At 45.4% G+C, this 23,980-nt stretch overlaps 1 protein-coding gene across 3 annotated transcripts in view; it reads left to right on the forward strand.

Moving 5' to 3' along the window:
- The window catches only part of Slc41a2 (solute carrier family 41 member 2), a 107,580-nt gene that overhangs the window by 23,508 nt on the left and 60,092 nt on the right, over positions 1 to 23,980 (forward strand). For all 3 annotated transcript variants that reach the window (NM_001401081.1, NM_001108742.2, NM_001401082.1), the window contains 4 exon segments: positions 3,454 to 3,561; positions 12,202 to 12,273; positions 14,044 to 14,188; positions 18,385 to 18,531. In NM_001401081.1, coding sequence (NP_001388010.1) covers positions 3,454 to 3,561; positions 12,202 to 12,273; positions 14,044 to 14,188; positions 18,385 to 18,531 — 472 coding nt within the window.

Consider the following 23,980-nt stretch of genomic DNA (forward strand, 5'->3'; position numbering starts at 1 on the left):
ACCTTGGGTCTCTTCCTTGGTTGCTTTCATCGTGTTTATGAGGCAGGGTCTCTCTTCCCCCTGAAACTCGCTGACTCGGCTGTCTACCATTGAAGCTCTAAGGCCTAGACTGCCTTTGCCTTCTCAGATCCAGGATTATGTGTGTGTCACCATGCTTGGCTTTCTGTCTGTCTGTCTGTCTGTTAATTAATTAGAGACAGGCTCTTTCTACATGGTCCTCACTATCCTGGAACTATGTGTGGTCCAGACTGCCTTGAACTTACAGAGATCTGCCTGCCTCTAACTCAGCCTCCCAAGTGCTGGATTGAAGGGGTGTGTCACCACTCCCAAACGCTTTCTTCTTCTTTTTTTTTTTTTCTTTTTCTTTTTCTTTTTTTTTCAGAGCTGGGGACTGAACCCAGGGCCTTGCGTTTGCTAGGCAAGCGCTCTACCACTGAGCTAAATCCTCAACCCCCGCTTTCTTCTTTAACCATGGAATTAAATTCGTTCTAGGGTAGCTTCCCCCTCCTTAGGATTCTCTGCACTTTATAGAACATTGTAAACGAACAACCCACATACTTTTTTTTTTTTTTTTTTTTTGGTTCTTTTTTTTTCGGAGCTGGGGACCGAACCCAGGGCCTTGCGCTTCCTAGGTAAGCGCTCTACCACTGAGCTAAATCCCCAGCCCCAACCCACATACTTTTGAAGTGTATTTTATCTTTCTATAGTTTACTTGCAAGGGTATTTTCCTAATTACTTCACAGTATGAATGTGCATCTATTTTTTTTTAAACAAATGATGGTGTAACATTTTGACATCCATAAGGACAAATGTAGATATTTTTCTAAAAAAGCTGTGAGGGACTGACAGCTTGGTCAATGTATATTGTAGTACATAAACATGAAATCTCACCAGGTTTATTTGACAGAAATGTGATATAGATGTAACTTGTGCCATGGACCCAAAGGTCACATCACCCCAGCTTAAAATTAATTACCATAGCCGCTTGATGGTTATTTTATCATATTCCTTTAAGCAAAAAGGAAACGCTTGATATTCTAAAGGTCTTAGGCCAAATACCATGACATTTTGAGCATTAAAAAAAAAAAAATCAGAATCCGCTGTCGTCCATATGTGAAGTTGATACCTACTGATTTGTTAATACCAAACATCAGATTGCAGTATTTCATTTTTATTTATTTATTTTCTTATTGCATCAGAAGATGGTTATGTCCTAACTTTTATGGCCTCCCCAGTTTAAGTTGTATATGCATAGTTGTTATTTACATTGTTCTAAGGTACACGAGGCAAGCACCTCCCTGACCTTACACCAGAGAAATAAACGGCTTTCAATGGAAGAGGATTTTAGTGCTTTTTTAAAAAGTTGGCGTTAAGCTGCTGCTGTAAGGTCTGATTTGCAGCTCTTTAGCATATATCTAGAGACATTTTTTGTTTGTTTGTTTTACGTCTATTTGAGTACCCTGTAGGTGTCTTCAGACACCCCAGAAGAGGGCATGATTGACAATTACAGATGGTTGCGAGCCGCCATGTGGTTGCTGGGTATTGAACTCAGGACCGCTGGAAGAGCAGTCAGTGCTCTTAACCGCGGAGCCATCTCTCCATCCTAGAGACATTTTTAATTTATGAGTATTGATACAAAAAAGTGATTCTGTCAAGATGACTGTTCTATATCACCTGAGAATGACATTATTTAATTAAAGAACAATTTTCGGTTTAAAAAATAACAAAAAACCAAAAAAACATGGGTTCTGAGGATTGAGTGTAGATTCCCGAGGCTTCACTAACCCTCACACCATCCTCTTCCTCTTTCTCCCCTTCTCTTCTCTTCCCTTTGGCTTCTCTTTCCCCCTTCTCTTCTTTCTCTTTTCCTTTTCTCCTTCCTCACCTCTTTCTGGCTTCAGTAGGGTCTCACTGTCTCGCTTTGACTGGCATTGACAGGCTTTGACCTTTCGGTCTTTCCTGCCCTAGACCACCGAGATCCAGGATCACTCTACTTATGAGCCCACCTCTGGCTTCACTTCACTTTTTTAAAAAAAATTTTCCCATGCTATGTCAGTTCCTGAACTCTCCTACTGGGACAATCCCACCTTTTAATTGCATTTGTAAAATATCTCTCTGTGTTGTGAGCTGTTTACATTGCTTTCAGTTCAGAAAGCAATTTTGTATCATCCGCTTTATGGTGTTGTCTGAGGGCCTTTATCACTCTCTTCCCTTCATAGATCCCAGAGATGTCTCCTCCAGGATTACAGAGCCGACCGTGACCGGTCCATCCTGAGGGGCAGGCATGTCATTTCATCAGGGCATGGTGGCGCATGCCTGTAACCTGGGGAAGCTGAGGCAGGAGCATCATGAGTTTGAGATCCACCTGTCCTACTACACAGGGAATTTAGGATAGCCTGAGCTACACAGTAGCACCCTGTCTTATTTTATGTTTGTAAATATACTATCACAGCCCTCGTGTATACCAGAAGAGGGCATCAGATCTCATTACAGATGGTTGTGAGCCACCATGTGGGTGCTGGGATTTGAACTCAGGACCTCTGGAAGAGCAGTCAGTGCTCTTAACCTCTGAGCCATCTCTCCAGCCCCTCAGCACCCTGTCTTAAATAGGATTATTTTCAGTTTGGTGCTGGTCTTATGAGCCTGTGTTAGGCCACAGCTTAGCTTCATACCTAAGATGAGTGGCAAACATAGGGCTACTAACTACTTCAGATGTCAACTCTCAATTCCTTCCTTCCTTCCTCCCTCTCTCCCTCCCTCCGGGTCTTGGGAATGTGGTTGTGCCTCTTCAGATCTCTCTCCTCATCTGTAACTGTCATAACAACAGTGTGACTTTCTCATGAGACTGGAACCCAGACTCCAGTCCAGATGATGAAGTCCCACCGGTTCTTAACCTTTAGAGGCATGGATTCTGCAGTCAATGATGCGGTAAAGTAACTGGGCATTGCGGTGCACGCCTGGCGTCTAGCATTTGGGATGCAGAGGCACGAGGCTCACGAGTTTATGGCTGGCCTAGGCTACCGTAGTGAGTTAATGGCCAGCCTGAGCTGTCACAAAAACTCACGGGCTGGTGTGCAGCTCAGCGGTAGAGTGTGATAGTGTGGACTTCATCTGCAGGACTGCCAAAAAGAGTGTGAGAGTAAATAAATCTCAGAGCGTCGGACTTAGTTGTGGTAATTGATGTTAGCTATACAGTAGGCGTCCTGATGCCAGATGTGAAAAGAACGCCAATGGAACTGTCTAAAGTCCTCAGATCCTGATCTCAGGAGGGTGTGGTGATGAGACAACCTGTGCTGTCCCTTAAAACAGGGAAGCAGCCAGGATGCTGTCCCAAGGCTTTAATCCCAGGCACCCAGGAGGCCGAAGCAGGCAGGTCCCTGTCTGAGGCTAGCCTGGTCTACACAGTGGCATTCAGGCCAGTATCCTAAGAGAAGCTGCTGCTTTGTGTTTCAGCACTGGGAGGTGTTCAAAAACGTGACAGAAGTCTTCATTTTGGTGCCCGCGCTTCTTGGTCTGAAAGGGAACTTGGAAATGACATTGGCGTCTCGATTATCCACTGCAGTAAGTTTTTTTTTTTTTTTTCTATTTCCTATTACACATGTTACTTATTTCTCTCTACTTAGAGTCTGTGTGACAAGGAGGTTGGTTTTCCTGTCTGGTAAGTTTCCCGGCCTCAGAGTTAGGCGCCCTGAAAGATCGTGGCGTTCTCTCACCTGAGGATGTGGTCCTGCTTTCCCTTCTCACCAGAATGCTTGCCTCGTTCGATGCCAGGCCACACTATCAGGTATCATTGCTGTGCAGTACATGGGGCAGGCAGATACTGAGAGTCTGTGTGCTCTGTGGTGGTTGGCTGAGTTGAAAATAGAGCTAGAATCCTTGGTATTCCTTTATAATCCGACCTGTTACATACTGCTCATCCGTTCATATCAGGGGATCCATATTTATACTATCAGCTCTTGCTTTTCTTTTGTCAGACAGGGTTTCAGATTTGCTGTGTAGACAAGACTGGCTCTGAACACGGATCCTCCTGCCTCTTGAGCATTCTGGGATTAAAGGCATGCACCGCCCTGCCCATTGCTATCTCCTTTTATACTATAGAAACCCGTAGTTTCACTTATGACCGATGACTAATACTTAAACAGCTCTAACGGTCCATCCTTACAGAGAACGTTAGGATAGGAGAGATGTGGCTCAGAGGTTAGGAGCACTCACTTGCATGGGATCCCACCACATGGCGGTTCACAACATCCGTAACTCCAGTTCCAGGAAATCAGAGGTCCTCTTCTGTCCGCCAGGCACCAAGCGTGTGTATGCATGCACGTAGGCAAACACTTATAAATAAATAAGTAGTGCTGAATATATAATATATAAATATTTATATGTCATATTTATCATACTTAATATGTTAGAAGATATTATATAACATATATAATACATATTACAGATATTATAAATTATACATATTATAAATACATACTATTATATATACATATAAATATATAATACATCATATGTTATAAATACACATATTTATGTAATATACAATATATACTATAATGGATAATAGATATTATACATATACATATATATATACATTTATATAACAGTTGTGATAAGGTGTCACTCTGTAGCCCTGGTTGGCCTGGAACTCACTGTGTAGCCCGAGTTGGTCTCAAGCTCACAGAGATCCCCTGTCTCTGCCTCCGGAGTGCTGGGGTTGAAGGTGTGCGCCACCATGCCTGACTTGACAGTTAGGATAAGTGAATGACGGTACAGGCATAAAACAGACACAACTGGGGTTGGGGATTTAGCTCAGTGGTAGAGCGCTTGCCTAGGAAGTGCAAGGCCCTGGGTTCGATCCCCAGCTCCGAAAAAAAAGAACCAAAAAAAAAAAAAACCAAAAACAAAAAAAACCAGACACAACTGCGAAGTGACAGTGAGGCATAGCAGACCAACCATTAGATACTGACTTACTGCTCTGTCCAGTGGTTTACTTAGAGCCTCTGTGCCAAGCATGACCTTACCTGAAACAGAATGACCTGGAGAACTAGCTGGACTGGGTCACACTGCCAGGAACGACCTGCCGATTGCCCTGTTTGCGTCTATGAGCCCTGGCTATGAGGCACTGTGCTTACACAGGTTTTCTGTAACAGTTGGGCGAGGGGCGAGACTACAGTGGAGACTCAGGGCATACATTTACATAGCATAAGATTATCCAGACTTAGAGACTTTAAGCAATTATCTTACGATCTGAAAGCCCAAGCAGGCAGTGGTGCCACGTGTGTTTAATTCCAGCACATGGGAGGCACAGACAGTTAGGTCTCTGAGTTCAAGGCCACCTTGGTCTACAGAGTGAGTTCCAGGAGAGTTAGGGCCATTACACCGAGAAATTCTGTCTTGGGGAACCCCTCCCTCCCCAAAAGCAGCTTCCTGTATTACAGATTCAAACCCAAAGCGTAAGGATCCCTTTTTCCCAAGTGATAGTGTGGTGTGATAAATACATGTCAAACTCTTAGATGAGTGATGGGGCTGGCATCTTAAGTTGTGCCCTGGCCTCTAATGCATGTGTACACAATGTGCATGTGCCCCTACAAACACACTAACTTCATGCATATAACACACACACACACACACACACACACACACACGCACACACACACACACATTTTCTTGAAAAAAAATCTATTAGTCAAATCTTGATAAATGTATAAAATTTAAATTTTACGCTTAAATCTATCATTCCGGCACCTTCTTATTGGATCGTGACAATTACTGATATGCTGAATTTGGGTTTTAGTTCTTGATTATTTGGGTAGACCCCCAGCCTTGAAGAAGGGAAAATGAAAGCATGTTTGGCTTTCCTGTAGTTTTGAGAATTAGTGGACGGACGCGACTATCACCCTCCCCTGAGCCCAGGAGGCGTCTCCAGGAGAAACTGAGGCAGTGGAAATGTTTGAGGACACTCCTGGACGGGAATGGAAAGGTGGCTTTCTCGGCACTTGTTGCAAAGTGGACTTTGTTCTGATAAATGCAGCTAAGCGTGCAAGCATTTAAGCAACACGATAACTTTGCCAGGAAGAGTGAAGTTTCCGTTCGATTGCCTCAAAGAACATTGCTCTAAACACACGTGTCATTCTTGAGCCCCGTCCTAGACTCGTAATAGATTATGTCACTCTGTTTCGAAATAGGTCACGCTGTAGGAAATCCAGTTAAAGAAGAGTATGTTTTAAATAAGACTTGTCATCCTTAATCCACATGTTGACATTAAGTCTCGAAAAGGTGAATTGATCTTGTGGGGCAAGTTCGTTGAGACGACGTGCTGGCCAGTTTTATGTTAACTCAGTCCAATCTAGAATTAGCTGAAAGAAGTTATCAGCTGAGAAAATGCCTCCCTAAGACCCAGCCATAGTGCAGTTTTTTGGGGTTGGGGATTTAGCTCAGTGGTAGAGCGCTTGCCTAAGAAGCGCAAGGCCCTGGGTTCGGTCCCCAGCTCCGGAAAAAAAAAAAAAAAAAAAAAAAAAGAACAACAACATAGTGCAGTTTTTAAGAAAAGTGATTAGTGATTGGTGGGGGAGGGTCCAGCCCACTGTGGACGGTATCATCCCTGGGCTGGTGGTCTTGGGTTTTATAACAAAGCAGGCTAGACAAGCCGTGGAGACTGAGCCAAGAGGCAGCACTCCTCCATGCATGGCCTCTGCATCAGCAGGCCTTCATGTTCGTGCCTGTGGAGCTCCTATCCTGATTTTCTTCAATGATGAACAGCGAGGTAGATGTGTAAGCCAAATAAATCCTGTGTTTCATCACAGCAACAGGAGCTCTAACTAAGGTATAGCCATGACTAACTTGGAACTCACTCTGTAGACCAGGCTAGCTTGGTACTCGTTACTGTCTCCTGCCTCCTGCCTCCTGCCTCCTGCCTCCTGCCTCCTGCCTCCTGCCTCCTGCCTCCTGCCTCCTGCCTCCTGCCTCCTGCCTCCTGCCTCCTGCCTCCTGCCTCCTGCATGCAGGGATTGCAGTGTTTGAATTCACACCCAACTTGGCCTCAATAATTTTTTTTTCTATTCTTTTTTTCGGAGCTGGGAACCGAACCCAGGGCCTTGTGCTTGCTAGGCAAGCGCTCTACCACTGAGCTAAATCCCCAACCCCAATAATTTTTTTTTTTAACTCCGCTCTAGTATCTGTTTCAAGTGTAGTATTTTACTCATGGGTCTGTATATATCATGTTTCCTGTTCATATTTTAGAGAGGAGAGTTTCAAAATGGTGTAGAAGCCCAGCACTAGGAGGAAACCTGTCCCGGGGTGTCCCTAGTTGAGGGATCTACCAGAGCATCTCTGTGGGAGGTAGGGCTGGGGTTTCTCTCTTCCGTGGACTGAGAATTGTCAAATAGGTGGGGCTTTTGGAGGTGGGGGTGGAGGCAGGGGCCGGGAGATCCCTGGGAATTCAAGGCCATCCTGGTCTACAAAGAGAATTCCTAACATAGTGAGACCCCGAAAGACGAAGTAGGGGGAGGGGCAGCAGAGGGATTGAGAATGAATTGTGTTGCTGCTGATAAACTGGTGACGCGAATGAAGATAGAGCGAGGAACTGAGGCCGAGATAGGGACAGTCCAGACAGTGAGAAGGGTGGAGGCCAGAGTGTGTGTGGTGTGTGTGTTCGTATGCTAGCTGGACGCTTCTTCCTCAGAGCTGTGTGCGTGTGTGGAGGGAGGCACGGCGGGGTGTACAGGTGCCCTTGCCAGCCAGAGAGCGTGCCTCAGAGTGTGTGCCTCATTCACCTGATGTGGGTGTGGGGACTGAACTCTGGTTCTGCTTTGGATTTTTGAAACAGGTTTCTCTTTGTAGTTCTGGCTGTCCTGCAACTCTCTGTAAAACAGGCAACCCTTGAACCCAGATCCCCCTGCCTCTGCCTCCTAAGTGCTGGGAATATAATCGTGCACTGCTACTGCCTGTTGGGCCGAGACAGTTGCTTCTCAAAAGTGTGGTCTCTTAATGTCAGCACCAGCAGCCTGTTAGAAGTGTAAATGTTTGGCACCATTCCAAAACTGCTGAACCAGCTCGCAACCAGTAATCTGTTTTACAATAAACCCTCTAGAGACCGGAGAGACGGCTAGCAGTTTTGAGTACTTGCTGCTCTTGCAAAGGTTCTGAGTTAAGTTCCCAGCGTCCACGTGGTGGTTTACAACTGTCTGTAACTCCAGGATCGGGGAACTCTGCCACCCTCTTCTGACTTCTCTGAGTACTGCATCCTTGTGGAGCACACGTGTACGTGCAGTGACACTTGGATGAAATAAGGTTAACCTACCAAAATCAAATAAGCCCTCCAAAGGTTTGTACAGTGTTCACGGAGGTTCGAGAGGTCCTAGGGGTGGAGTCAGGTGAGAGCGGTAAAACCCAGAAGACCAGGGGGGAGAGCTAGCAGGGGCCAGTTGGCTGACAGAAGGCCGTGCAGACTGTTGTAAGGACTTTGGCTGCTTGTGAGATAGGGGCCATTGGAAGGATTTGAGCAGAGGAGCGATGTGGGCTTAAACACATCTTTAACAGATTATCATGTTGTTGGGGCAGAGACCAGTCTGCCGCTGTGATTTGGGATAAAGATGGTTCTGACTTGGACTACTAGTGGGTGTGGTGAAGCTGTTGGGACCTAGAACGAGTTCCCAGAGGATGACAGATTTGGGTGATGGAGTCACAGAGATGGGAAAGTGGCCTCCTCTGAGATTGTAGGTAAATGCTCATTACTGGGAAAGGGTAAAACGACAGACAGGTTTGTAGGTGGGAAAGTAGTAGCTTGTGGCCCTGAGCTGCGGTGCATGGTCAGTACCCAGACATGCAGACCTCAGGTGCATGGGGTTGAGTGCGTGTGTCCTTAGGTCACTGGCAGTAATGTAGCTCAAGGTAGTGGCTTCTTAGTGTCACCTTTTCTAGACACCCACCACGCCCTCCACTTGTCCACTCGCTCACAGACAATGTTGTTTTTCTCTGCTTGCTTTCATGTCTCCTTCTTTGCTCTTTTTCATAATTAAAGGGTTTAAAAATACATAACCAATCTATAATTACACGTTTCCCCTTCCTTTTCCTTCCTTTCCCCCTCCCACGTCTGCCCCCATTCATGCCTTCTCTCAGATCCATGGCCTCCTTTCCCCTAACCCTGGTCCTTACATATCCGTATAAACAGATACAGAAACACAACGTACTAAAGCCCTTCAGTGCTACCTGGATGTGTGTGTTTCTAGGGCTGACCACTTGGTTCTGCAGGACCAATCCCAAGACTCATCCCTGGGAAGGACGCATTTTCCCCCCTCAGTAGTTACCTGCCTGTAACTTTTCATTAGGAATGAGGCTGCGTCCACACTGGGATGGCAGCTGGTCCTGTTCAGGCTGCCTGATTGTTGAGATCTCAGGGGTGTAGCTTCTCTGTCATGGCTAGAAGACACAGTCCCACACCCTGATCTCTTGGTTCTTGTAACCTTTTTTACCTCCTCCTCTTAGACGATCCCTGAGCCCTTAGCATAGGAGTTATGTTGTAGACAGATCAACTGGGGTAGGAGTTGTATTGTAGCCAGATCGACTGGGGCTGGGTATCTGTGGTCAGCTGTTCTCTGCATTTTGAACAGTGGCAGTTTTCTATAATGATCTCTGCTGCCAAATTATCTTCCTTTTATTTATGTGCATGAAGGTGCCTGGTAAGGCAGAAGAGACTAGAGAGGGCATTGAATTCCCTGGCACCGCAAATATAGACAGTTGTGAGCTGCCATGTAGGTGCTGGGAACTGAACCCCTGTCCTCTGGAAGAGTAACAGTGCTCTTAACCATTGAGCCATCTCTCCATCCCAGGATAAAAGATTCTTCTTTGATGAGGGCTGAGGTCTACCTACACTTACCTATGGCCAGAAGGCTGCGTGTTTTAGAGTGCAGTTGGGAATTATACTAGTTTAGGAAAGTGCCAGCAGCAGGTTCGTCTCTAAGATCTGTGACCTCATCAACCTTGTGTGTTGTCTGTGGGCTTATGGTTATGTGAGGGGGGAAAGTGAAGGGGCATGGCAGGATGATTGGAGAAACAGGGTAAGCACTGGGTCAGGGAAGAAAGCCGTGTAACCTTGGGAATGTCTCCATGCCTGCTGTTTCTGTCTTCTAGAAATCATGCCCCTCCCCACAACACACACTTCACTAGTGCCTTCCTAACATTACGTCCCATCACACAATAGCCTGAACATTTGTATGGACAGAACTTTGTGGAATGTAGCTCTCTCTCTCTCTCAGAAGACGTCGGCAGTGACGGTACCAAGTGAATCTGGCTAAGATGCCTACGTCAGTTCTCTGACTCTGCACTCTGCCAGCCGTGGTCTCTGTAGAGCCTGGAGTGTGTGCACCTCTGCTGCTAGTAACAAAGTGACTGTCGGGGGCTGGAGAGATGGCTCAGTGGTTAAGAGCACTGGCTGCTCTTCCAGAGGTTCTGAGTTCAAATCCCAGCAACCACATGGTGGCTCACAACCATCTGTAATGGGATCTGATGCCCTCTTCTGCTGTGTCTGAAGACAGTGACAGTGTACTTTTTTTTTTTTTTTTTGGTTCTTTTTTTTCGGAGCTGGGGATCGAACCCAGGGCCTTGCGCTTCCTAGGCAAGCGCTCTACCACTGAGCTAAATCCCCAACCCTGACAGTGTACTTATATAATAAATAAATCTTAAAAAAAACAAAAACAAAACCAAAGTGACTGGTGGCTCTACGTCTCAGGCTTCTTCTGGAGTCACTATAGATTGTTAACTACGGCTATTGACATCTTTCTAATAGTTACCAGAACTGCAACACTAATCTTTGCCTGCCTCAGGAGCTCTAAGTCTGAGGGAGATTCACTCTTTAATCGTTGCTCTCTAGACCACTAGAGCTGCAAACATGACGGAATCGATAGTTACTGTCCGGTTTAGTAAATCCGTCCGTAAAGACAGCGTGAGTAATTGTTCCAGAGCACCGAGAAACCTCAGTGTTTGCAGTAGCTGCACACTTAGAGCCTGAAGGCCAGAGGGAGAGTGCAAAGTAGACTATGTTTTCTCAGTTGAATAGACTTCTGGATGTCACACTTAACCTGCTGCTCCGTTGCTCCTGAAACAGCTGCGATTGATCCATGGTTAAATCTACCCGTAGACAACAACTTCACGTGCTTCCGAGGAGCTGGATATTGGGCCAGGGCCTGGCCTATCTCCCTTATTCACCCTTGTGAACGAAAGCTTAAATGCTTTAAATATTACTGTGTGTGTATGCTTGAGCACACACACACACCGTGTATATGTATGTGTGAGCACACATACGCCATGTATATGTACTGTGTGTGGGTGTGAGGTCAGGACAGCCTGCTGGAGTTGTTTCCTCCTTCCACTGCGTGACTTCCAGGCATCAAACTCAGGTCGCCAGACTTGACCAGTGACTGCCTTCACCTCTGAGCCATATTGCAGGCCGCAGATGTTTTTATAACACTTGAAGGTCTCCCATGAGTAGATGAAGAATAATTAAAGTCTAGCTCAATGTAATATATTTATAAATTTTGCGTGTGCGTGTACTGCGAATGATCGTCCATTGCTTACCAAATTACGACAATAGAAAAACTTGGCAAATTTGGGTGATTTTTTTTTTAATCCCAAGTGGTTAAGAAAGAAAGCTACCTGGATCGCAGAGCAGAAGAGTATGTGAATTCTAACCTTATTTGGGGAAGCGTCCCTCCATTTACCGGAAAGCCGTATATACATTTTGATAATCGGATGTATGCTGTGAACATACTGAGCTCTTACTGCTGACGGCCGCACTCATGACTCAGATGTGGACCTTTTGTTTATGTCCTACTCTTTGGCCAGTACCTCTTTGGTTATAGTCCTTTCATGCCGTGGACTCACGTGCTAACAGCTCAGAATTCTACCACTCTTTCTCTTGACACTCAGCATACCAAACTTGTTGTGAGGATGACAGTTGGTGATGTGGTTATAGTGTCTCTCCCAGCGGATGGATGACTGTAACTTGTCCCCTAAGATCCTGTTTTCCCATCCTGTCTGAGCTGGGTGTCACGTAGCAGGCTGGTTGTAAGTTGGGCATTGTTCTGAGCACTGGCTACACATAGCAGTTATTACTAAAGGTGCGTTTTGTATTTGAAGACTTAGGGTTCTGTGTAAATAAAGCAGACAACAGAGTGGAGCCTAAGAGTGTCCTCCTCCTCACAGGTGAATGTCGGGAAGATGGACTCACCCATCGAGAAGTGGAATCTAATCATAGGCAACTTGGCTTTGAAGCAGGTGAGCGGCGTGTGCTTATTTTTAGAGCATGGATGTGGTTTCCCATTCAAGAATCCAAACAATAACTTAGGACCCCCATCCCAGCTGACCCCATCATTGCCCCATCCTTATGGGTTCTGAAGCAGACTTCCAGTGTTGTTCAGGATGGCCTTACACTGAGACAGAATCCCCCTGCCTCAGTCTCTCAGTTCACTCGTCAGACCCTGCTTTTTGTGTTTTGTTTTTATTTGTTTTAGTTTTAGGTTTTTGAGATGATATCTGTGTTTCTTGGTCTGACCTCAAACTCCTGTGTTTAAATTAATCTTCCTGGGTCTGCAGGAACCAATACCAAAGCTTCCTACTTTAAATTTTCTAAATTAGTATTAGAAGTAAGAAACTAGCATTAATTTTTCCAAGAAATGAAATTATAAATTTTTTTTTGGAGCTGGGGACCGAACCCAGGGCCATGCGCTTCCTAGGCAAGCGCTCTACCACTGAGCTAAATCCCCAGCCCCGAAATTATAAATTCTAAATCGGTATTAGTTGCATAATTAAACTGAGCTCTTTTCTGGTAATGTGCTCACCTGTTGGTTTATGCTGATTTTCCTTTCTTACTGCTACCATTAATATTATTATTAATAAATCCACTCAAATACCAACTACATATGTACTGAGCCAGGAATCATATATCAGTTACAGCTTTCTTCTAGTCTAAGGTGTCTCTTCTGCCTCTTTACCTACTCTTCCATAACTCTTATGTCAGAGGTCTCACCTGTCCTGAGCCACTCTTTGGCGAGTATGAGCACCAGGAATATTCACTAATGTCAGTGTTACTCAGCGAGGCCGCAGGTTGAGAAGATGGTTGTGGGAGTATAATTTTGTGATGTGTCTCAGGGACATAAGGGCTCCTGGGGATGGAGCTGAGCTGCAATCTCAGCTCTAATGCCACCCAGCTGTAGAGCCTTTCTTACTTCATAGAACTTCCTGGGCTTCTCTTTTTTGTGTTTTCAGTCATTGTATTTTCTTAGAAAACTCTGAGAACCTTTCAGCTTGACCTTGTAGCAATCTAAGCAGGGCGGTAAAAACGTTTAAGGATGTTTGTCAGTGGGAGAGTACTTGCCTAACACGTGACATGTTCCCTGTAACAGCAGCACAAAACCAAGACCGTCCAAACATTTATACATCAATAGAGCACTATAACAAATTAAAAAGTTGAGAGGGACTGGAGACATGGCTCAGCGGTTAAGAGCACTGGCTGCTCTCCCAGAGGTCCTGAGTTCAATTCCCAGCAACCACATGGTGGCTCACAGCCATCTGTAATGTAATGCCCTCTTCTGGTGTGTCTGAAGATAGCAACAGTGTACTTATATAGAATAAATAAATCAGACATTTGAGAATGTGTGGATTTAAGCAGTAAGCACCCTTCAGCTGTGAACATGGCCCTCTCCTGGGTGATCCACACAGGTCATTGCAGTAGTCTCCAAGCCAGCCTCTGGCAGTCATTCCCTTGCTATTCTCTCCTGTAACTTGGCTAGGATGGTTGCCAGAGATGGCTAGGAATTTGCTCACCCTAGTTGCCCACACGTTTGGCTCTCTCCCCCAAGGACATGTGATGAACAGGGAACAGTGGTTGGCAGGAGCGGTTACCACTGAGGAAGGGAAGAAGCCTCTTCAAAATGAAGCTCAGTTACCACACACAGCGCCCCCAATGGCCTTGTTTATACTGATTAGCTAATGTTAATTTGATGCTTTAAGAATTACTAATCTGGCTTTTATAAAAATGGCTCTTAGGTGCAGGCCACAGTAGTTGGTTTTCTGGCAGCTGTGGCAGCGATCATACTGGGCTGGATTCCGGAAGGGAAATATTACCTCAGCCATTCCATACTCCTGTGCTCCAGCAGTGTGGCAACCGCCTTCATTGCGTCTCTCCTGCAGGGTAAGTGGATTGGTAAAGGCCGGCTCGGCAGTTTTTGACGTTTCACTAAAAGGATTGATTTCCCAGGATGGGGACTTTTAAAAATATTTGCTCATGATAAAAATGGCAGAAAATGTCCACATAAGCTTGAAAGAGCCTTAGTTCAGATCTATTTCTTTTATTTTTAAAGATTTATTTATTTCTTTATATAAGTACACTGTCGCTGTCTTCAGACACACAGAAGAGGGCATCAGGTTCCGTTACAGATGGTTGTGAGCCACCATGTGGTTGCTGGGATTTGAACTCAGGATCTCTGGGAGAGCAGTCAGTGCTCCTAACCACTGAACAATCTCTCCAGCCCCATCAGATCTATTTCTATTTCTTTATCATCCATCCATCCATCCATCCATCCATCCATCCATCCATCCATCTATCCATCCATCTATCCATCCATCCATCCATCCACTTATCTGTTTATTTTGAGACAGAATTTCTTTGCATGTAGCCTTGGCTATCCTGGAACTAGCTCTGTAGACCAGGCTGACCTCAGATTCACAGAGGTCTGCCGACTTCTGATTCCTGAGTACTGGGATTAAAGGTGTGCACCACTACCTGATTTATTTTGTTTCATTATTTATAAACACAGTGGAGAGCAGACTTTTCAAGGTTGTCCCTTTGGCCATAGGTAGATGTTATGGCCCCGTTTTCAATAAGAATACTCCAATGGCGAAGACACTGCTTTACCAAAGAGTTAAGAAATGCTTTCCTGGAAATCTCACTGGGGACTTCCTGGCTTGTCACAAGCATTCCAGGACTTCTTAGTTCCTAAAGCAATCCCTCATTTAAATTTTTGGTTGAGGGCACTTCCTGTACCTCTAGAAGACCTGAGTTCAGTTCCCATAACCTTCATGAGGCAGCTCACAGCTGCCTGTGACTACAGCCCAGGGTGAAGGATGAATCCAGCACCAAGAGCTTCTGAGGGCGTCCGCACACCTGTGTGTACTACATTGCTCAGATGCACAAGTGTACACGTAAAAAAACAAACTAAAAACCCCAGACTGCACGTTTCTGTGATAATATAAATATAGACTAGTACTTATGCCTGAGGTAGCATTTTTCTGGCTATATGTTTAAAAAACAGAAGTAGAAAAAAATTAACTGAGCTGGGCAGTGGTGGCACAAGCCTTTGATGCTAGCACTTGGCAGTCAGAGAGAGGTGGATCTCTGAGTTCCGGGCCAGCCTGATCTACAAATCGAGTTCCAGGACAGCCAGGGCTACACAGAGAACCCTGTCTCAAACACCACACCCCCAACTAAATGTTAACAGCATCAGAATTTACAGGACCGTCTTCTTTGTATTTGTTGATATGAGCGCTATATTAGGCACCGTGGATGTAACAGAATAGAGTCATTGAGGCTTTGTCTTCACTACATGTTTTTAAGTTTTTTTGTTTTTTTTTGAGACAGTATCTCTCTATGTAGCCCTGGTTGTCCTGGAACTCTCGATGTAGGCCAGGATGGCTTCAAACTCACGATGCCCCCTACCTCTGCCTCCAAGTAGTTTGTGATCAAAGGCATGACCCATTGTGCCTAGATAGATCTTGCTGAATTAAAATAATAATAATAACAATAACAATAATAACAATAATAATAATAATACCTCTTTCTGACTGTTCAGAAAGTGCTACTTAAAAAATTTCAATATATCAAGTGTAAAATATCTGCAATTTTCTTTTTTTTAAAGATTTATTTGTATATTATACATATACACACACACACACACACATACACACACACACACACACTGTACACACCAGAAGAGGGCATCAGATCCCATTACAGATGGTTGTGAGCCACCGTGTGGTTGCTGGGATTTGAACCCAGGACCTCTGGAGGAGCAGTCAGTGCTCTTAACCACTGAGCCATCTCTCCAGCCCCTATCTACAAATTTCAAAGCTCAGATTTTTAAGTGGCTTTCTACGCTTCTCGCTTTATCTGGCTTGACAATCACTTTATATGGCGGCTTGGTATTTTAGCCGTTTTAATACATGTAAAGCAGGTACTGGAAACTACACCTCACAGGTTGAGGAAGCTTCACCTCCTTCAGCAGTACGGTCAAATGGCAGCTGTCCGCTGGGCTGTGTGTGCAGTGCCAGGGTGGCAGGCCTGAGAAGAGTCTCCATGTAGGGCTCTAAGGGTGTGATCTAGGGAAGGCTTCTCCCATGGCTGTGAAGACATTTCCTCTCCCTTTCAAATGCACTGTGAGAAGAGCAGCTCTGCTGAGCAAAGCCTCCTGGAGTATAAGACTCGAGCATCGCTTGGTGCAGACATAGAGTCTGCTGCTTGCAGGTTTGGCTTCATGAGCTCCAGTGTTGGGCACTCACCCAGCATCATTCACGGTGTGGCCTCTGGCAAGAGTCTAAGCACTGTTCCCTAGAACCCGGGCTTACCGTCTGTGAAGCCGGCATACCACAGTAAAGAGTTTGTCTCCACGGGAACTCCGAAGGTGTGCTGAGATGCTGTTGATTCCTTCCCACAACCGCTTACGTTTCAGACTGACGTACACGTACCGTGTGCGAGCTGCGCACTTCCCATTTCTTTGTATAACACTCTTTCCTTTTCCTCTTTTCTTACTCTTGGTTATAGACGTAAGCGTTACCCTTCTCCCACTTGTGTGAGTCAAGAAAATAAGGATCTGACAGTGTAAGCACTCAGCCACATTTCCTGTCGCTGGCTTAGAGACGGGGACTTGAGCCAGAGTCTCTTGTAAGCTGGATATGGTATTTGACACCTTCAGTCCCAGCACAGAGAGGCAGAGGTGTGTAGTTCTTTGTGAGTTCAAGGCCAGCCCGGTCAACATAGCAAGTCCCAGGACATGCAGAAGTGACAGTGAGACCCTGTCTCAAAACTCTTTGTTTGTTTGTTTTTGTTATAGGGTCTTGTCAGATGTCCTCAGCTAGCCCGGAACTTACCGTGTAGACCAGGCTGGCCTTGAACTCATAGATAACCACTGGCTTCTACCTTTCCCTTCCAAATTCTTGGATCAAAGACATATACCAGCACACCCTTCTTTTTTAATCTTTTAAAAAGATTTAGTTATTTTTATTTTATGTGTATGCATGTTTTGCCTACATGTATGTAAAATATGTCCTTGCCTGGTGCCCTTGGAAACCAAAAGAAGGTGTTTCCCCAGAAACTGGAGTTACATATGGTTGTAAGTCACCAAACTCAGGTCTTCGGCAAGAGTAGCCAGTGCACTTAGTGACCGAACCATCTCTCCAGCCCCAAAGACTTTACTGTTTTTTTTGAAACATATTCTTGCCAGTTTCCCTTTCTTTTTTTTTTTTTTTTTTAAAGATTTATGTGTATGACACTGTTGCTGTCTTTAGACCCACCAGAAGAGGGCATCAGCCACTGCGGATCACCATGTGGTAGCTGGGAATTGAACCCAGGACCTCTGGAAGAGCAGTCAGCGCTCTTAACCGCTGAGCCATCTCTCCACCTCCTGCCACTTCCCCTTCTTTTCTCTCTCTCTCTCTCTCTCTCTTGGTTTTTATTTTATTTTATTTGCTGTACATGAGTGTATATTCTGCTGGTATGTGTGTCTGTGCACCAGAGTGTCAGGTGGATGCAGAGAATTGAACTCGGGTCCCCTGCAAGAACAAGTGCTCTTAACCACTGAACAAATCATCTCCCAAGCGTATCTTGTATCCTCTGTTCTGAACCATAGAATTCACAGTGTAATTATATCCTGCTTCCTTATACTTCGCTTTGGACAATAAGAAGCATTTTTAGTTACCATATTTGGCATATTTGGTTTTTTTTTTTTATACTATGCACAGAAATAGGACTTCTCTTTTTAACATTTTCACACTTCAAGGGTTAAAATTAAAATCTTTGGTTTTATATATATATATATATATATATATGTATATATATATATATATATATATATATATTTAAAGCATATACTTCATTTAATTAGAAATTTTAGTTTTAGTCAATGCCACACTGAACCAATACGTTTTGTGATCTCTTACAGTTTGCAGAAGGGCATTTTGCCAAAGTGGTTATAGTGAAATGTTTTGTTTGCTCAGTCAGTTTTTTGAGCATTTTAACTGAGACTGGTGTGCTGTTCATCCATGCTGTGTATTTCAGTATTTGGGGAATGGACTTTCCAAGTCAGCATCAAAAGTAACCAGTGTTCTTTCTCCTAGGAATAATAATGGTTGGAGTTATCGTTGGCTCCAAGAAGACAGGCATAAACCCCGACAACGTGGCCACACCCATTGCTGCTAGTTTTGGTGATCTGATAACTCTGGCCATATTAGCTTGGATAAGTCAGGGTTTGTACTCCTGTCTTGGTAAGTTAACTTGAAACTAAACAATCCATTATTCAGAGTCTCTAAGAGAAACGTAAAATGTCACGAATCCATGGTGACCTTCATCTGTTAGAACTAGGGGTAAAATTGACTGGAACACTGTAACTTGTATGTTAATTACGTGTTGTTGTAATAATATAAAAAATAAAACATGTATAATTGTCTTTTACCCCGCTAGGTCTGGCACCTCAGTGCCCCAAGATATCTGCTAGATATCTTGGCGGAAACACATCCCAGCTGCACACTTTCCTACACTCAAACCCTCACATAAAAGAACACACAACACAATAATCTTAGATCCAATTGATAAGATATAATTGCCCACTTAAACATACAAAGCCCGGTACCATCCATCCCTTAGGAACATTAATAACAACCTGTAAATACACAGAGCAGAATCTTAACATCACCTGCCATGGCTTCTCACCCTCTCCTCCTCCTGTCTCTTCCTTTCCCTTCTAGTCTCCTCCTCTTCCTTCCTTCTCTCCCGCCCATCCTTCCTTCTGCTCCAATGACAGGCCTCCTTCTATCCTGTACCTGCCCCTCACCTGTACTTTACAGATTCAAGGGGGAGAAGGTTCTGGTGAAGTCACCTGATTACTGAGTAGTGACTAGGCAGCTGTCCTTGGGGCAGTGGAATTAGCATCAAAATACAGATAAGTCCAGGGCAAACCACAACATTTACATGCTGTGGTTCTCATACATTGACTGGAACACTGTAGCTTGTATGTTTATTCTGCGCCTGGTTCTCATGTATATTTTTCCCCTTACTGAGTCCAGAACTCTGAGGTAATGTTTATCTTCTGTAATCTTTTTCCTTTCTGCCCCATCCCCAGCTTCTCTTTCTTGAGGAAGCCTCTTCTTGTAGCCCTGGGCTATCCTCAAACTGGCTGTGTGGACAAGGCTCACCTTTAGATCCCCCTCCCAAGTGTTTGGTTACAACACCTAGGTATCCTTTGTAACTTCAGTTGAGAAAATAGAGGATCACAGGCGTTATATACGCTACCCAGCTTTATTCATTACGGGCGTTGTAGTTAAACACGAGCCTGTCATACTCCATAATTTCTGCGCTTTCTTCTAGTTGGCTAGCCAGTTAGGAGTTACCATCCATTGTTTTGTTACAGATTTTGAATGCGTGTGTGCGTGCGTGTGTGTGTCTGCGTGTGTGTGTGTGTGTGAGAGAGAGAGAGAGAGAGAGAGAGAGAGAGAGAGAGAGAGATTGTGTGTTTTAATTTACCAATGGTTATTTTTTTCTACTGGAGAAGGAAGGTTGTCTAGGCAGGCATGGTGGCACACACACGTAATCCGAGCACTTGGGTAGCTGAGGCAGGAGAACTGTGAGTTTGGGACCAGGATGTGAGACTCTGTCATCAGAAGGAAGCTGTAGGAGCCAAAACTGGGTGTTCGGTGCCCCTTTGACTAACTGTGAAGCTAGAGAAGTTTCTCCTGCTTTGAGGGGGGCCTAAGTGGAAAGGAATATACAAGAGGACGAAGTGAAGAGTTTCTCCCAGCACTTCTCCCAGACATACTTGCCTGCCACAGATTAACTGGGCATCACTACAAGCCCGTAATCCCAGCACCCACATGGCAGCCCACAAACCCCATAATTCCATCATAGGTGATCTGACCTCTTCTGGCCTCCTGGTGCACCAGGTCTGCACGTGGAATAGAGACTTGCAGATCAAACACCCGTACAGATTAAATCAACGCCATGATCCTAATGGATAGGTTAGTTCTCTGCCAGTGAAAAGAGCCAATTTCAAGCTAAATTAGATTCTATTAAATGCAAGTGTATTGGGAAGCTGCTCTTTTCTCTCTGTCCCTAAGGACCAAGCCACCATGGGTTGGGGGACAGAGAGAAAAGGCACCAACCACGCAGAGAGGAGAGGAGGGGGAGGAGGAGGAGGGGGAGGAGGAGGAAGAGAAAGAAGAGGGAAAGGAGGAGCCCAAAATGTTGGAAAGAGCCTTTGGGGAAGGGCAGCCTAGCCCCTGGGCTGGAAAGTTCAGTGTTGGGGACAGGGGTACCTTAGGTAGGATGCTGGGAAAACCTGGAGGCCAGGTCTGCTTTGATATGTAAAATATGCACCTCAGTCCCTTGTCCTGGAGTCCAAAAACCAAACTGTAATGTCTCGTTTAAATTAAAGCTTCCATATTTTGAGTGCTATGTGGTGCCACATTGAGATCAGGCCTGGGTCGGGTTTCACGGCGTATCTGAGGCTGCCTCTCAGTCTCGTCCCTCCTCCTCAGCTTTCTGAGTGCTGGGATCATGGCTGTGAACCAGCACACCCGACACCACTCTGTTCGTTTTGCAGAGTTGAGGACTGAACCCAAGGCCTTGCACAGCCATGTTGAGTGAGGAGTGAGAGCAAGTTCAGTGTTCAGTAATCTTAGACAATAACTATCAAATGTTGTTGAGGGAGGATATTCCAAGCCTTTGTTTGCCTCTCTGAAAGTTGGCTTAACTTCATTCAGTTTGCAGGGTTCCAGATTCCTTTCATTTCATCTGTGTAATTGACGGCCCCGAGGGATTTCCTTTTTAAATGGGCCACGGGTTAATCCCACAATTAATGAGCAGTTTAAGGTGTTCTGCACCGCCCTTTGTGCTTTGGGTTGTCAAATTGCTGCCCTCTGAGCACTAGGGGCCTCAGAAGCTCAGTGTTTTCATTCTGAATACAAAGATTAGAAGGAGGCACATTTAATTTTTAAGATCCCATTCATCTTGCTGAGAAGCCTGGTCCTTGGAAGCAAAGTTTAATTTCTGAACTACTCTGGATACACTGAGCAGTGTTTAGAGAGGAAAGGAGGCTCCTTTTGGAAGTTGGAAGTTTTGGCTATAGAGACTACATAGCTCAGAGGCTCTAACCACACTGCTCGACCAACTGGACACAGGAAAAGTTTCACAGGATCAATTCACGAAGAGGACGCAGCAGTTGTAAATCTGTATGTGCCGGATGTCAGTGCTGGGAAATACGTAAAAACTACTAACGGGTTGGGAGGGAAGAGGAGGAATGACACAAGAACAGTGGGGGTTCCAGCACCCCCCTTTCCACAGTGGGTGGTAGGTAGGTCATCTAGATGGAAGTCCAGTGAAGAAACGCTGAACTGGACGTGCACACTGGTCCACAGGAGCCTGACAGTCTGCAAAGTGTTCCGGTCGACAGCCACACGATGTGTATTCTTCTTGTGGGTGTAGAGCACTTTCTATAATAGACCCCATGTCAAGCCACGAGATAAGTGCACATTTAGGAAGCAGACATCATGTCCTGCCTTGTGTCACCGTGATGGTGTGAGACTGGAGGATAGAGGACTATATGCAAATTCAGAGAATTCAAAATGGAAACTAAACATCTTAAGCCAGAGGAGCCTGGAGACAGGCTCCATAACCTACCGTATGGAGCACAGACAGGCCTAGGGAGGAGGACTCTCGAGACTATAAATGCCTGTATTAACAAAGGAAGATGGCTGGCAGCTGAGTACCACACAGCAGGGAGCTGACAGAGCAAACAGCCCAGGGTTAAGAGGAGCAGTGAAGTAAGGAACCCATTGAGAAAGCTGCAGAACAAATCAAGAAATGATGGCTCGGTTTTTCTTAAAGGGAAGAACATTGACAAGACCAAGCTAGACCAACAAGAGAAAAGGCCCTGAGTAGGAGCAGAAGAGAAAGCAAAGGCATCATAATGGGTGCCGAAGAACGGAGAGGGTCACAGGGCGCTATGAAGGATTACACGCCAAAATCTCCGCCTCCGGGAGGGGGCACGTTTCTGTAAGCATGCACCCACCGAGACCTGATTAGACATGCAGCAAGTGCACTGGAGTAGTAATTACAGAGAAAAGAGGATTACCGGGCGTGTGAAGCCAGCCTGGGCTCCAGCGTGAGACCCTGCCTCAACAATGCAGATAAGCACACACATAAACGTGTTAAAAACCCCAGACAACAGAAGCTTCCGTGAAGCATTCCGAGAGAAGGCGCCCAGGTCGGCCTCTCAGCCTGGTGTCCTAGCCAAGGGACCCCAAGGAAGCTATCGGCCAGTAGCACTGATGGGCAGAGACGATGCACTCTCAGTAGAGTAAGAGCGAGCAGAATTAAACCAGCATCTGCCGGAGCAGCGCCTGGGTGACAGAGCTGAGGGATAGCACCCACTCCTTCCGCATCCGCTCAGCATCATGCTGGGAGTACGAACAAGAACAATTAGGAAAACGGTATGAAAGGCATCCGAACAGAGAGGAGTTAGTTATCACTGTCTGCAGGTGACATGCTCCTGTGTCCGTTAAAAAAACAACAAAAATCCTCAAGATTTCACCAGTTAGTTTTAGAAATGACAAAAGGGGAAAGAGTTCAGAACATGAACCAGAACACAAAACTCGATTCATTTCTTTATACCAATAAAGACAGTGCCTGAGCTGAGATGGCGTTGTGCACCTGTAGTCCTAACCTTGAGAAAGCTGAGGCAAGAGCTCTTGAGTTCCCATCCAGGCTGCAGGCCACCCTTGTTTCACAGTGAGAGTCTGCCAGCCGACTTAGGTGTCCATCGGAGCATGTCCGCTTTGCTACGGCACTCTGCTGAGGCTCCGGTCATGACTTTCTGTGGGTTTGGTCAGGGATTATAGTGATTATTTTGTCTAAATACAGTACTCTCCCCCTCCTTTTTAAACAGATTTAGCTCACTGCAGGAAGTCAGTGGGCTGGACAGTAGCTAGAGTACTGCCTATGGCTGCATCTCTGTTTTTGAGAGCACAAACCTCTTGACAATACTGCGGGCTTTTAAACTTTTTCATTTTAATTTCTTTGTAGCCTCTTTGGCGCCGTATACATATTAGATGTTGAATAAGCACCGTTTTGCAAAGTACATTGTTCCTCTTGGAAACGATTTAGTTCATAGGATTAGGACTTATTCCAGTGGCCCTCTAAGGATTTTGGCAGGGTGACTTGTCCAGTAATATGATTGGTTGTAGCAAAACACCCTTTGCAGGAGGACGCGGGATTAGAGGAATTGTGTCCGGTGTCTTGCCTCAGGAAAGAGCTCAGTAGAGTAGGATCATTCCAGAAAAGTAGAAATGGCCAGAACCGGATTTAAGGTCTAGTTCAGGTGGAGAGAGAGAGAAGAGGAGCCGTCGTAGTGTGAGCTCTGGGGTGCTTCTGTGTGGCTTGCTGGGGAAGTGCAAAGGCTTGTTTGTATCCGTTCATAGGGCACTGGATACATGCACCGTAATCTTGGAAGCTAGTAGAGTCCATCACCCAGTGAGCAACTGGGATAACAAGCGGGTGCTGCTTGTTTCATTTTCTCGTTTCCGGATTTCTTTCCAGCGCAGAGTGGGAGCGTATCAAGGGAACGTTTCCACAGAGATTTATGCTCTGCATCGGGAGAGAAAGCATGGAGGACGAGGACAATCTACCTAAGATGTAGGTGTGGGCTGCTCCAAGAGTTGTGCT

Source organism: Rattus norvegicus, chromosome 7 (genome assembly GCF_021556685.1).
Source record: "Rattus norvegicus strain SHRSP/BbbUtx chromosome 7, alternate assembly SHRSP_T2T, whole genome shotgun sequence".
NCBI lineage: Eukaryota > Metazoa > Chordata > Mammalia > Rodentia > Muridae > Rattus > Rattus norvegicus.